The 14,708-nt window shown below is 35.1% G+C and overlaps 1 protein-coding gene across 1 annotated transcript; it reads left to right on the forward strand.

The window, feature by feature from the left end:
* Positions 1-45: 45 nt before the first annotated feature.
* LOC123545186 (dynein axonemal assembly factor 10-like) lies at positions 46-12,265 on the forward strand. The gene is made up of 8 exons (XM_053537851.1): positions 46-320; positions 3,461-3,561; positions 4,003-4,133; positions 4,532-4,633; positions 5,011-5,126; positions 5,775-5,909; positions 9,706-9,803; positions 11,173-12,265. The coding sequence occupies exons 1-8, from the start codon at positions 147-149 to the stop codon at positions 11,381-11,383; spliced, it is 1,068 nt and encodes a 355-aa protein (XP_053393826.1). The 5' UTR covers positions 46-146; the 3' UTR covers positions 11,384-12,265.
* Positions 12,266-14,708: the final 2,443 nt, after the last annotated feature.

A 14,708-nucleotide genomic window follows, 5' to 3' on the forward strand; every position in this document is an offset into this window, starting at 1 on the left:
AATTGTCCAATGAAAAACGTTGTTATACAGAGAAATCAACCGGTGTTTACTTCCGGCAGTTGATGTGTCAAAGCTTGTTGTAGTTAGGGAAGCGATTTTTCTAGAATCTCTTGATATTTTCAAGATTTAACGAGGAACTGATAAATATGGATAAGCCACAAATTATTCTTCATGTACAAAAGTCCTTAAATTATACAATTTTTGACGCAAAGTGGATTCCATGCAGTGCAAAATTTGTGACCCTAGGAAATTATGCTCGTGGATCTGGAGCGTTACAAATATATGAAGTTTCGCATGGAGATCTTAAATTGATAAAAGAGGTTTGTATGATTAAAGATACCTCTGAAAGAGAAAAAATATTTCTAATTTGAAATAAGATTCTGTCTACATGAAAAAAATACGGTCACATGGTTGGTGTCGGTCCTTTCACTTCAGAGGAAATGCTAATTTCATTTATATCTTCAACTTCAAAGAATTACTCTTCAACGCCTCTGTGGACATCGACTGGAGAGGTTTAAAAAACTGCACATGGCAGAGTGAGAAACGCATCTTCAATGTGTGTGTTGTTGAAATGACTTATGCCAAACATATATACACTGTACAGTCTATTCTTCACCTAAGCAGAGAAAAGGGCCATTTCATTACTTTTTGCATAAATGGTTCTTTCTTTTATTTTCAGGAAGGGTTACAGGCATAATCATGGCATCGTCCTCTATACGGAATGAATTTATGTTATATCCACCTCATCCCCAACCACCACCCCTAATGGTGTTTGCAACTTGTAGATGATTTGTAACAGTCAGAAGGAATGATAAATTTGCATATCTATCATGTCCCTTTATCTATTTTCATTAATATCCGTAGACTATCATATGCTAAGCAAAATCTAGTTGTGACCTAGAGAGATCATTAAATATGTGATCATTCAATATGTGATCACTGACAGTGTGTAGATTATATATTAAAAGTAATACTGTGTCATTTATAAATTAATGTAAAAAATGTTGAAAGGTGTTTACTTTCACATAGAAATATATTGTTGTGTAAAAAAAATGATAATTTTGTTAATAAAACTGTTCTATCAGCATGATCAGCTACCTATCACTTCATCAGTGATTTCAGAGTAAGTAAAACTTAATGTAATAATTATGCTCACATTTCATAAAATAGAAACTCAGTTGTTTTGGTTAAAAAAAGTAGAAAAACTTCTTATTGCCCAGTATTGCCTACTTCATTCATTTTTAGGAGTATTGCCCAACCCGGGAAAACCTGGGTTTTCTCAGGCGGGTAAACCTGCCCTGGGCGGATAGTTGCCAACCCTGATAGGGGATGATACCATGATTATGCCGGGTTACATGCTATCTGTACGTATCGTGTTAATAAACATCAGGTGTATATATAAATTAAAGGCAAATTTTTCAAGCCCTACTATTCTCGCAGTTTTGAAACAAACAAATTTATTACTGTGATTGGGCTTATTTTAGCTTTAATATTTTAAATGGAAGTAAGATAAGATAATCTTTATTTAACGTCGGTTTTTACAAAAAATATTAACATTAGCTGATACAAAAGATAATAGGTAAGGGTAGATTTCTCGGATGCACAGAACACCACAAACACAGCCTCAGAGCTATTTTCCGACAAATATGATTATCCTGTAACAATTCAAATGAAACAAATTATAATGGATAAGAAAAGCACATGGCTCAGACTACCGTGGTCTAGTGGTAATGCGCTTGACTATCAGTCCAGAGGTCCGGGGTTCGAATCCCAGTCTAGGCACTGGAAATTTTTGAGATATGCTCTTGAGTGTCTTCCACCGAACTAAGAGGCCAGTACTGGTTCTTCCCAGGAAAAACAGCTTCATTTGTAATGGTGCTATACACCGGGCATGTTAAAGAACCAGACTGTCTATTCCTATAGAGCTACGCTAAGCTAGCTGGACAGTCTGCATCATGATTTTTTCTCTATCATATGTTCTGGGGGCTTTTTCTCACTCTGTCCCTCTGGTTAGACCGCTCTTTCTGTACTAGTGCAGGATGAATTTGGTGCCGTGTGTGGCTGCTTTTGTGCAATGTAAAGCACCTTTGAAAGTGTTTATCATGAAATGGGTCCTATATAAATCAGGTGTATTAAATATAACTTATAACTTATAATTAACATAACACGTAAGTAAAAGCTAAGATGACATAATTTCCATTCAACATCAAGAGACTGTCACTAACAAATACATGGATGAGTCTTTCTGAACATATCAATGAGTTGGCAAGTCTAATTGCGTATATCGTTTGAATGTTGTGGTTCAATCATTTTCACAGGAGTTATGGTCTTTAATTTGTGGCATTTTACAATGTCTGCATGTTAAGTGTAGTTTCTTAACAAAGTTCTACCAGATCTGAAAATAGAAAAACCATCTCCTCCTAAACCTGAGCCAGTGGTCTGATTTTGAGATAATTACATGTAAATGTTCTTTTGGGGACCATTTACCAGTAGTGTTCTAATTAATTTGATCTGATATGAAAACTTCACCACCAGAGCTTAAGTTAGAAAATTCTTCAAACACCGTCTCCTCCTAATCCGGCAGATATAGGAAACAGTGTCACAGAAAGGTCTCTTGAGTGGTTTATTACTAAATTTGTTTAACCCATCTTGCTTTGTCAAAAACATGTGGCTACAGGAGGGCTGGACTACCTTCTGTATGTAGCTCTGTAAAAAAATTTCTTTGAATCTGCAATCCAGTTATTTGGGCAGAATGCTGCAGAAATGTTTCTTTGATGGCTTACTACCAAAATTAATACAAGTTTGAGTTCAGAAACTCGGTTTATTGATCTATGGCACTTGTGTTTTATTTTTGTGCCACTTTTTGTCTTTAGAAAAGTTTAGAGTTTATAGGACCACATGAGATTTTTTTTTAAACAGAAAAATGGAAGATGAATACCATTTTATTTGTATATGATGTTACACTACTAAAATAAAAACACATTTGAAAATTTTAATATTATCATAAAAATCCATCAGACGAGTGTATAATTTTATACAACTTTTAAATTCAGTTAGCAAAGTGGACTTATTCATATATGCAGATGTGTAAAAGAAGCTCTTACTGTTAGAAATTCAACTTTACCCTAACCATGCAGGACACAATTAAGTCTGCCTTTGTGACCAGTGTAGATCATGATCAGCCTGCATGTCTGTGCAGTCTGATCATGATCTGCACTTTTCACAATTCAGCAAGTGTCTGTTTGGTAAGTACCCATTTGACAATAAATGGTACTGTCCAGATTGAAAGATGGACAGGTTCATTATAGAAATTTAGCAGGATAAGGGTTAAAAGGCTGTGTTTTGAGTGTTCTGTGCATCCAGGAAATCTACCTTTACCTTTTATCTTTTTATGTAGTGTTCTACTATATTTACATGTTGAAACTTGAAGCACATTAAAAAGTTCTGTTTTGTTTTCCAGGCAGAGAAATCAAAAGCGTTTAAATGCGGTACATTTGGGGCTTCAAGTCTTCAACAAAGATATTTGGCAACAGGAGACTTTGATGGGAAAATGGCAATATGGTATGTGTTTGGCTATTAGATAAGAAGAAAATATACCAGTAGATACTGTTTTTTCAAGCTGGTAGGTTAAGGACTTCAGTTGATTAATAGGTATTTGTCGTACCTCTTTAATGCCTTTAATAACCAAAATTAGTTTTAGTGTTGACTATTTTAATAGGAATGAAATTATTCGAAATAAAATTAAATCATATGAACTAGAGGTAAATCATTTTAACTGAAATCATTTGAAATAAGAGTTTTATCATTTGAACTGTTGTAAGCGCAGCAGAGTATTGTGTTTTCTTCTGTATACAGTCCGTTTCATCAGTATGAATTTATGATACATATATCATCAAAATGTATTTTGACAATGGATGAAAACAGTGGCAGTTTCTTTTATTTTAACATTTTTAGATTCAGTGAAAGTTGTAATGAAAAACATTTATATTTTCTTATGTTCAGGAACTTGGAGGCTCTTGAGGCGCCAGTGTATTCAGTGAAAGGTCACAAGGAAATTATTAACTGTATAGATGGTGTAGGAGGACTTGGGATAGGAGAAGGTGCACCGGAAATTGTTACTGGCAGCCGAGATGGTATGGACTCCATCTAAAATAATATTGAAATTCAATTTGGTTTCATTTCAGCTTGTGTTGTTTGACTTGTGCTACCCACAAACTTCAAATACTTCATAAAACTTCATAATTGAACAGTTCAGACCACTGATAATAGTATTGAAAGCCAGTATTGAAAATTTTACAACAAAAAAACTGTTTTGCATGATCCTCCAGTTCAAATATTAAAGCAAGTTTAGAGCCTTTAATTTGTAGCCAATGGGACCTTTTCAAGTTCACAAATACAACAGGTATAGAAATATTACAGGGACAGCCTTTAAGTAGAACCTCCATAATAAGTAATGTCAAACCAGCATCTTTATTTTGTTACTTAAATTTGACCTTTGCACTCTTTTATTCATAAATTTTATTTGTAACAGGGAGTGTGAAGGTTTGGGACCCGAGACAGAAGAACGATCCTGTGGCTACAATGGAACCAGGAGAGGGAGAGACTAAAAGGGATTGTTGGACAGTAGCTTTTGGTAAGATTTCTCCAGAGAAAATAACACTTGTTTAAATTTCATACATATTCAAGCCTCAACTGTCATTGTATGTGAGCATTCATTAAAACGATCATGATTATTATCTTCGGGCATATATTGCCCCACTTGACAGAGCTCTTGTTATTTAGTTAGGAAGAAATTCACAAAAATAAGTAATTAGTTACTATAGAAATATTGCAGCAGTCTTATGTCTTGTTCAAAGTTAATATCATGTTTATTGATGATCTTTGGAGAAGGTGAAGGGTCATATCTGACACTGTTAACTTTTTTCTTGAATTATTCTGAAATGATTGAGCTTTTGTTGAAATAGATTCAAAGACAATGATTGATTGACAGCTAACTGCATTTATTTACAGGGAATGCATACACACCACATGAGAGATGTGTCTGTGCTGGTTATGATAATGGAGATATAAAACTTTTTGATCTGAAAACTATGTCACTGAGATGGGAAACTAATGTGAAAAATGGGGTAAGCTTCATATGAAATTTAGGATTGTGGTAATTTAACTCTATGATTAAATTTACAAAATCCGTAAACAGGATTTGTTGCAAATTTCTTTTTTTACATGTTGCAAGATATGCATGTAACTTATACAGGTCCCAATTGATGGGAAGAGGAACTTTCCAAATGTTGAAGATATCTTGAAGAATTTTGATATGGGCAAAAATTTTCATGTATAAATTTTTTGGGCATGATCTTCCAGTGTAAAATATATAGAGGTTATTTGTTTACATCAGTGTAAGATCGAAATATCTTACATCAAGGTACAGTATGAAAATACAAAATCTAGCATTAATGAATTAAAGTTACTTAGATCTTATGCTTTTGTTCAGAAACACTTCAATCTCCACCAGTATTTATAAGAAGATTAAGCAGTAGGTGCAAGAAGTGCTTTACTTGTACTAGGATTTTTTATGAGTGTTTTAGGTAATTTTGTATGTATTTGATTAAGCAAACTGATAGTAATCAAATAATGTTTCAAGCTTATCTGTGAACTTAAAAAATAACTTATTCAGTTTTGCAAAAAAAAATGTAAATACAAATTAAGCACTGAAAATCAAGCCTATGAAACAATATTCTATAAAATACATAATTACATAGTTCTGTCACTTTCAGGTTTGTGATTTAGAGTTTGACAGAAAGGACATCAATATGAACAAACTGGTAGCAACTACACTAGAATCTAAATTCCACGTTTATGATACTAGAACTCAGCACCCTACAAAAGGTTTTGCTTGCCTTACAGAAAAGGTAAGATTGTGTTTTCTTTTGTAAACATTCTGATTTTTCTGTCAAATTTATCTCCGATTTCAGAACCATGATGATTGAGAGGCACAGTATTCCTTTAAAGTTAAACTGTTTGTTCCATCAGTAGCCAATTTGTTTTTGACTGTTTAAAAATGAGAAACAGGTATAGCTTCACCCTAGTGTCTTCCATCTATTCAGAAAAAGTGCTTCTGAGAATAAAATGCTAATTATCATTATCAGTTACTGGTGGCTTTTTAACTTTATTTTACCAGCAAATTGATTTGAAGTGTTGTGATTTTATAGGAATCATAATGCAAAAGACCTTTTAGTGTCTTATGAATTATTGCAATACTTTTTCCTTGCCCATTTCGGTTTTCTTCACTTTTTAGCCCGATTATTCAAAGAATAGTCTAGCTATTCTACTCACCCTGACGTCGGCGTTAAAGTTTTGCATGCAAGCACAAATGGCTGTCATTTAAAAGCATAAAAATTGTAGCTTTGAAACTTATTTTTCTTTTTCTAGGTCAATTACCAACTTCACTGGGTCAGGTCCCATAACTCATTTATGTATTTTGGCCAAATTATGCCCCCTTTTGGACTTAGAAAATCCTGGTTATAGTTTTACATGCAAGTTACTATCTCCAAAACTAATACAGATATTGAATTGAAACTTCACATGTGTCTTAGGGGTTATAAATCTAGGTAATAGCATCAAGTCTCATAACTCTGACTTACATTTTAGCCAAACTATGTCCCCTATCTATCTATCTATCTATCTATCTATCTATCTATCTATCTATCTATCTATCTATCTATCTATCTATCTATCTTATCTATCTATCTATCTATCTATCTATCTATCTATCTATCTATCTATCTATCTTATCTATCTATCTATCTATCTATCTATCTTATCTATCTATCTTATCTATCTATCTATCTATCTATCTATCTTATCTATCTATCTATCTATCTATCTATCTATCTTATCTATCTTATCTATCTATCTATCTATCTATCTTATCTATCTATCTATCTATCTATCTTATCTATCTATCTATCTATCTATCTATCTTATCTATCTTATCTATCTATCTATCTATCTTATCTATCTTATCTATCTATCTATCTATCTTATCTATCTTATCTATCCTATCTATCTATCTTATCTATCTATCTATCTATCTTATCTTATCTTATCTTATCTTATCTTATCTAATCTAATCTAATCTAATCTAATCTAATCTAATCTAATCTATCTAATCTATCTATCTAATCTGTCTGTCTGTCTGTCTGTCTGTCTGTCTGTCTGTCTGTCTGTCTGTCTATCTATCTATCTAATCTATCTATCTATCTATCTATCTATCTATCTATCCTGCAACACTCCTCTCTGTGAGTATTTTGTGCAGCTGCACACCTGTACAAGAAGTTAAAAGTAGATTGGATACGAGGATAAAAGTAATACACGGTGTGTATTGCAAGTATGAATAGTGTTAAAAACAAGAATGATTAACAGATAAAGCAGTTTAAAAATAGGTCTATCATGTTAAGCATTGTGTACACCCTGCTTAAACTGGTTCAGGGTGGGGGCTTGCACAAGTTGTACTGGAAGGGAATTCCAAAGCACTATGGTGGCTGGAAAGAAAGAGTACTTATAGTAATTACAGGGAGTGAGGATCTGAGTATAGGAGTGGGGATGCATATGTCTTGTTAGACGGGATGGGGGGCTGACATAGGGGGGAGTGGCACAGCAACCAAACCATTCACTATCTTGTAGAACATAAGGAGGCGTGAATCAGATCTCCTATCTTCAAGGGTACGCCATCTCAGCTGACATAGCATGTTTGTGACACTGCTGTAAGGGGAGTAGTCATGATTAACCCATCGCGCTGCCCTCCGCTGAATCATTTCGATCTGGTGGATGTTTTGTTGGGTGTAAGGGTTCAAAACACAGCTAGCATATTCTAGCTGTGGCCTGACTAGGGCTTTATAGGCTACTTCTCGAACTTTTGGGTTCTTGCATGGGATATTTCGCTTGATGAAGTTTAGTGTTCGGGTAGCTTTGGACGTGACTAAATTGATGTGTTTATTCCAATTTAGATCTGAGAATATAGTGACCCCAAGGTACTTTGCATCAAGCCTGTTTCCAAGACTTGGCCATGGAGTGTGTACTTTGATTTGAAAGGGTTTTTTGACCTTGTTATGTTCATAACAGTGCATTTTGAGGGGGGGAACTCCATGTCCCACTTACTTTCCCATAGCTGTAACCTATTTAAGTCTTGCTGGAGGATGTTTTCTTGGGCAGAACTATTTACAGTTAAATAGACAGCAGTGTCATCGGCGAATAAACGAACCTGTGAAATCAGATTTTTAGGCAGGTCATTAATGTAGAGTAAGAATAGAAGGGGGCCTAGGACGGAGCCCTATGGGACTCCGGACATTACTGGAACTTCTTCTGATGTTTCACCATTCACAAGGACAGACTGGCGCCTGCCAATCAAGAAAGACTTGACCCATTGCAACGTGGTGCCTTGAACGCCATGTTGATGAAGTCTGTACAGAAGTTTCAGATGGTTAACCTTATCAAATGCTTTAGAGAAGTCCAGAAGGATCAAGTCCGTCTGGTGGCCTTGAATCAAGTTTCGGGATAGATCTTCTACAAGTTTGAGTAACTGCGTTTTGCATGACCTTTTCTCTCTGAACCCATGCTGTAGGTCATAGAGGACATTGTTAACCTGGAAGTGTTTGGTAATATTAGAGGCTATGATGTGTTCCAGTAACTTACAGAGAATACAAGTTAGGGAAATAGGCCAGTAATTTGCAGGATTGCTTTTGTCACCCTTCTTAAATAAAGGAGTGACACTGGCCTTGGTCCAGTCAGCTGGGATAGTGCCCATGTCAAGGGACCTTTGAAAGAGCTTAGTGACTAGTGGTGAGATTTGTTCACTAAGATTTTTAAGAAGGATTGGCTTTAGACCATCGGGACCACATGCTTTATCTATTTGTAGGGACGAAAGGAGTTTCTGAACACCATTTATGCCTATAGTGACCTTTGGCATTTGGGGATATTTTGGTTGGTAATCAGTTGGTATGGAGAGTAGTGACTGCACTTTAATTTTACAGAGTTGGCCCAATTTGAGAGGTGACATTGGGGTGAACACGGACTGGAATTGATGATTGAGGATATTGGCCTTCTTTTTATCATCCGTATGAATTTGACCGTTTTCTAGGAGTGGGGAAATGCCTTGGGAGTCTTGCTTGGCATTTTTGGCAAGGGAGAAAAGTTTCTTATGAGAGAAATTTTGACCTGTTTGTGGGTTATCCGGATCATCTTGACATTCCAGGACATAATCTATGTAACTATCATGGGCTTGTTTGATATTTTTCCTGACAAGATTTTTAAAATTTATGTAATGTTGTTTGACCTTTGGGTTTGTGTTATTTTTGACCTTTTGAACATCTTATTTCGTTTCCTAATCTGACGTTTAATGCTTTGGGTAATCCATGGTAGTTGTGGTTTTGAGCCTATTCTCTTGGTTGGAATTTTTCCTTTTTGGACTTAGAAAATTCTGGTTAAAGTTTTGCATGCAAGTTACTATCTCCAAAACTAATGCAGATACTGGATTGAAACCCTATAGATGTTTTAACATTAAGGGTGATATTCCTGCTTCTGGGACAACAATTCAAATAGTCGAGCATTGGCTGTCTTATAGACAGATCATGTTTCAAAGAAAAAATTGAAATATAATACCATTATTGTTACAGCTTAAATGATCTATGTTTTCCTGGTGTTATATAGGCACACAAGTCAACAGTTTGGGCAGTGAAGCACCTACCTCAGAACAGAGATATCTTCATGACTTGTGGAGGTAATGGAACAGTCAATCTGTGGAAATAGTAAGTTCTCATTTTCTTCTTATATTTCATTCCTTTTTAAAACTGATTAAGATTGATGTTTAATTTATACTAATTTGTTTTAGCTCAGTTGTGATTAAAACTTCAAGCTTATTGGAACCACTCTTGAGTCTGCTTCCTGGGAAAAAAAACAGTACTGGTGTCGTATGAGAAGTCATGGTCATGACCCCAGTGGGTCTCGAACCCACAACCTCTGGATTGAGTGGGGTGATGTTATTCGAATATCTAACAGTGATATGAAAATTCGACACAGAGAAATAACTAAAATGGAAAAAAAAAACCTGATGCAAATACATACCAAGATTGTATTTCAGTACAAAATACAAATTGAAACAGATTTTAAAATATCTTCATTTTTACCAATATAGTGCAAATATATTGCTTTGAAACTTTAGGGCTCAAGCATAGATCTTTATTTTTTAGCTTACCTGAACGGTGAACTGTTGGTATAAATGGACAGTCTGATGTCCATCGTCAGTTGGCTACAATTTTACTGTTAACACACTAGGGGTCACACTTTTGACCCAATCCTAATTAGTTAGTGAGAATGAATAAAATCTCAAACAAGCTCAATACTTGGATCATCTTGGGCCAGAAACTGGGTCACTTGGTCAAATCATAAGTAAACCTTGTTAACATTCTAGAGGCCACATTTATTACCAAAGTTACTTGAAACATTGTCAAATTGTTTGTCGTTATATGATGTAAACCTTATTTGAAACTGCAAAACTATGTCATTAAATTCTATCATAGCACATTTGAAAATGTTATAGAGAGCACATTTTATTCTTCATGAAGCCTGGTCAGAATATTTGTATCATATCTAGGTTAAGTTCAAAACTGACACATCTTTGATCAAAGCTAAGCCACTATATTACAGAGTATAGTAAATCTTTGTTACTGTTCTTGTAGCAGCATTTTCTACATGATTCGAATGAAACTTGGTTAGAATATTTGTCTTTAAAATATCTAGTTCAAGTATAAAACTTAAACTATAGGCTCAAAAATTAGGTCATTAGGTCAGATCATAGGAAAACAATATAATCACTCTTGAGAGCACATTTCATACCTGATTTACATAAAGTCTGATCAGAATGTTTGTTTTTACCATTTAATGACTATTTTGCCTCAGCACAAAATCTAGACCACTACAAAATCATCATTAACATACTAGAAATCACATATTGTTCAAATCATGAAACTTTCCTTCTGCATCAAGTGTTACTTGCTAAAAATAATTGTTATACCTCTTAGTTAATCCATGTGCTTACATCTCACGCTCATTATATACATAGGATATGAATTTACAGTTACTGTAAAATCTTAACGGAAATGAGTTGTCTTTTTTCAGCAATTACCCAGTGAGTCGAGTGGCCAAGGACAGTGATGAGGTGGAAATGGGAGTTCCAGGGACTGTGCAACTTGTCCAGAATACAGTTTTATCTACACAACCTATCAGTTCGTTTGACTGGAGTCCAGATAAGGAAGGACTAAGTGTGTGCACCTCATTTGATCAAATGTTGCGTGTTTGTATAGTGACAAAATTGAAAACTTTGGGATAAATCTCTTATTTATTAACTGTTGGAAATTTGTGAAATGAAGGATTGAAGAAAAGGACATATGGTTAGGCTAATCTGTGATGAGATCAACATAAGAACATCTAGAAATGACTTTGGACTCTTTCAGGCTTAAATTATCACTTGAAGAAAGCCGATTTTAACTGTTTCAAATGGCCATTGAAAGGATTATCTGGAAATCCAGTATTGTCAACTTGAATATCAACAAATGTGTAAACCTCTCTAAAGGATAATGAGACAAATCATGCATTTTTTCATCAATATTTTTAAAGATCAGTGGTATGCATTTTGTGCTGAACAATGCCTTACTTTTACTAGATTCAGTATTAAAGTGAACATTTGGACAGTGGCTTATACATCGGGAATTACAGTCAAACCTGTCTAAATACTACCTTGGGAAATAAAAAAAATGTTCTTTGTAGACATGTTGTCTCTCAACACGAGTAAATTTACAGTGTTGTTCAACTGGAAGAGAAAATAGTGGCCTTTATATACAGGCTTTACTTGAACATGGTCATTAATACGGGGTTGACTGTATCTTTTCAACTTTGTTGTGGTAATGCTGAAACTGAAACAACAGATGCATTTAACAGCAAATCATTTTGTGGCAGCTGATTTTTATGTACATGAAAGATCTTTCATCTGCTTGTATATGACTCAGACATTATGACTCTATACCTAACTTCAAAAGTTACAGTCGAGTTTTTTCAGTATGAGACCTTTTGTGAAATGTACCATTGTGATATGTAAATATGTTTATGTGATTTTTACAAGTTCTTAATGTGTTCAGGGTTAATTGTACAATAACACATTTGTAAATGTTCATTCATGAAATTATCACATTTATTAAAGTATTAAGAACAAAGACTTGATTTTGTTAAAAATATAGAGGAGGACTCGATGGTCCAAAATATAACTTTTATGGATGCACCACTGAATAACCAGTTTCAAATCTCTAAGGAATATGGGTAGATTACTTATTATTACTGAATTCTAAAAGACATGATAAAATTGTTATCAAGTTCTGACTTGCAAATTCAGAAATATTGAATGATTTTACTAAAGTAACACACCTTAAATAGAAATAACAGTTTTCTAACGTGTGTATTTTCAACATGGTGCCAGATTCAGTCTGCTGATTTAGAAGCTCCTACTAAATAACTGTAATAACTTGTACTAATGATAAGAGTCTTTAGAGAAACTGAACTTTTATAATTAAGGCTCTTCTTTTAATAGTTTATCAAATTTTTCTTAGAGCCATGACAGGAAAAATATAAACATAGTCCAAACAAGAAAATTTTGGTGAAACCAATGATTGTTCCCTAAAGTATTGTTGTTGCCTTGAAAAAGCACAAAAGTGGAATTCATTTAGAAATATTCCAGACAAGGATGATGCTATAGTTTACTAATGCTGAACAATCAAAGGGCAACAACTCATTGAAATATCACCCGACCAGTACATGAAGACGACATGCCTTTCTCCTCTTTATATTTTTTCAGTCAAACCAAAAGCAATATGATATCACTATTTTAATTACCTAGGTCATAAAAGGTTGTAAGTAATGGAATGTTAGTATGTCAACCCATAATCTTATTATACACGGTTTTCCCTACCCAATGATCAGGAAGAGTTACCTGTGTAAGACAGGGTTTTCCCTACCCAAAGATCAGGAATGTGTTACCTGTGTAAAACAGGAGGTACATGTGTAAGACGGGGTTTTCCGTACCCAAAGAACAGGAATGAGAAACCTGTGTAAGACAGGGTTTTCCCTACCCAAATATCAAGAATGTGTTACCTGTGTAAGACAGGAGATACCTGTGTAAAACAGGGTTTTTCCTACCCAAGGAACAGGAATGAGAAACCTGTGTGAGACAGGGTTTTCCTTACCCAAATATCAAGAATGTGTTACCTGTGTAAGACAGGAGATACCTGTGTAAAACAGGGGTTTCCCTACCAAAGGAACAGGAATGAGAAACCTGTGTAAGACAGGGTTTTCTTACCAAAGGAAGAGGAATGAGATACCTGTGTAAGATAGGGTTTTCCCTACCCTAAGAACAGGAATAAGAAACCGATGTAAGACAGGGTTTTCCCTACCCAAGGAAGAGGAATGAGATACCTGTGTAAAACAGGGTTTTCCCTATCCAAGGAACAGGAATGAGAAACCTGTGTAAGACAGGGTTTTAACTACCCAAGGAAGAGGAATGAGATACCTGTGTAAGACCGGGTTTTCCCTACCCAAGGAAGAGGAATGAGATACCTGTGTAAAACAGGGTTTTCCCTACCCAAGGAAGAGGAATGAGATACCTGTGTAACACAGGGTTTTCCCTCCCCGAAGAACAGGAATGAGTTACCTGTGTAAGACAGGGTTTTCCCTTCCCAAAGATCAGGAATGTGTTACCTGTTTAAGACAGGAGATACCTATGTAAGACAGGGTTTTCCCTACCCAAAGATCAGGAATGTGTTACCTGTGTAAGACAGGAGTTACCTGTGTAAGACAGGGTTTTCCCTTCCCAAAGATCAGGAATGTGTTACCTGTGTACTGTGTAAGACAGGGTTTTCCCTACACCAAGAACAGGAATGAGTTACCTGTGTAAGACAGGGTTTTCCTACCCTAAAAACAGGAATGAGTTACCTGTGTAAGACAGGGTTTTCCCTACCCTAAGAACAGGAATGAGAAACCGGTGTAAGACAGGGTTTTCCCTACCCAAGGAAGAGGAATGAGTTACCTGTGTAAGACGTGGTTTTCCCTACCCTAAGAACAGGATTAAGTTACCTTTGTAGGACAGGATTTTCTTGTAAGTATATATTTGTCTGATCATGTGCATGGATTTGATACTGATGTCTTTCCCTAAGGAAATAACTTTTCTTAAAATAGTGTGCTTTTAGATGATATCACATAATACTATATCATGGTGTATTTATACATGATGCCAGGAAATACTTAACTGTATTTGTCATTGTGATCTAATTTGAATGTGATAAGCATAAAAATGATCTTATATGTCTACCTGTGAATGACAACAGTTTTCCTAACCCTGTCTTACACAGGAAGGTATTTATGATTGTTATATTCCCTACCCGAAAGACAGGAATGATATATCACTGCAACATTAGGTTTTCCTTACCCACAGGACAGGAATGAGATATCAAGTGTTAGCAAGGTCTGTTCCATCCGAGGGTTGGGAAAATAGCTTTCATTCACAGGCAGACATGCAAGATCATTTTCTTGTCCATCACATTTAAAGTTGTAAAATGACAAGTAGATTTAAGTATGTTCTTGCATTACGTATTCAAAGTATATGACTCATG

Source organism: Mercenaria mercenaria, chromosome 1 (assembly GCF_021730395.1).
Source record: "Mercenaria mercenaria strain notata chromosome 1, MADL_Memer_1, whole genome shotgun sequence".
Lineage (NCBI taxonomy): Eukaryota > Metazoa > Mollusca > Bivalvia > Venerida > Veneridae > Mercenaria > Mercenaria mercenaria.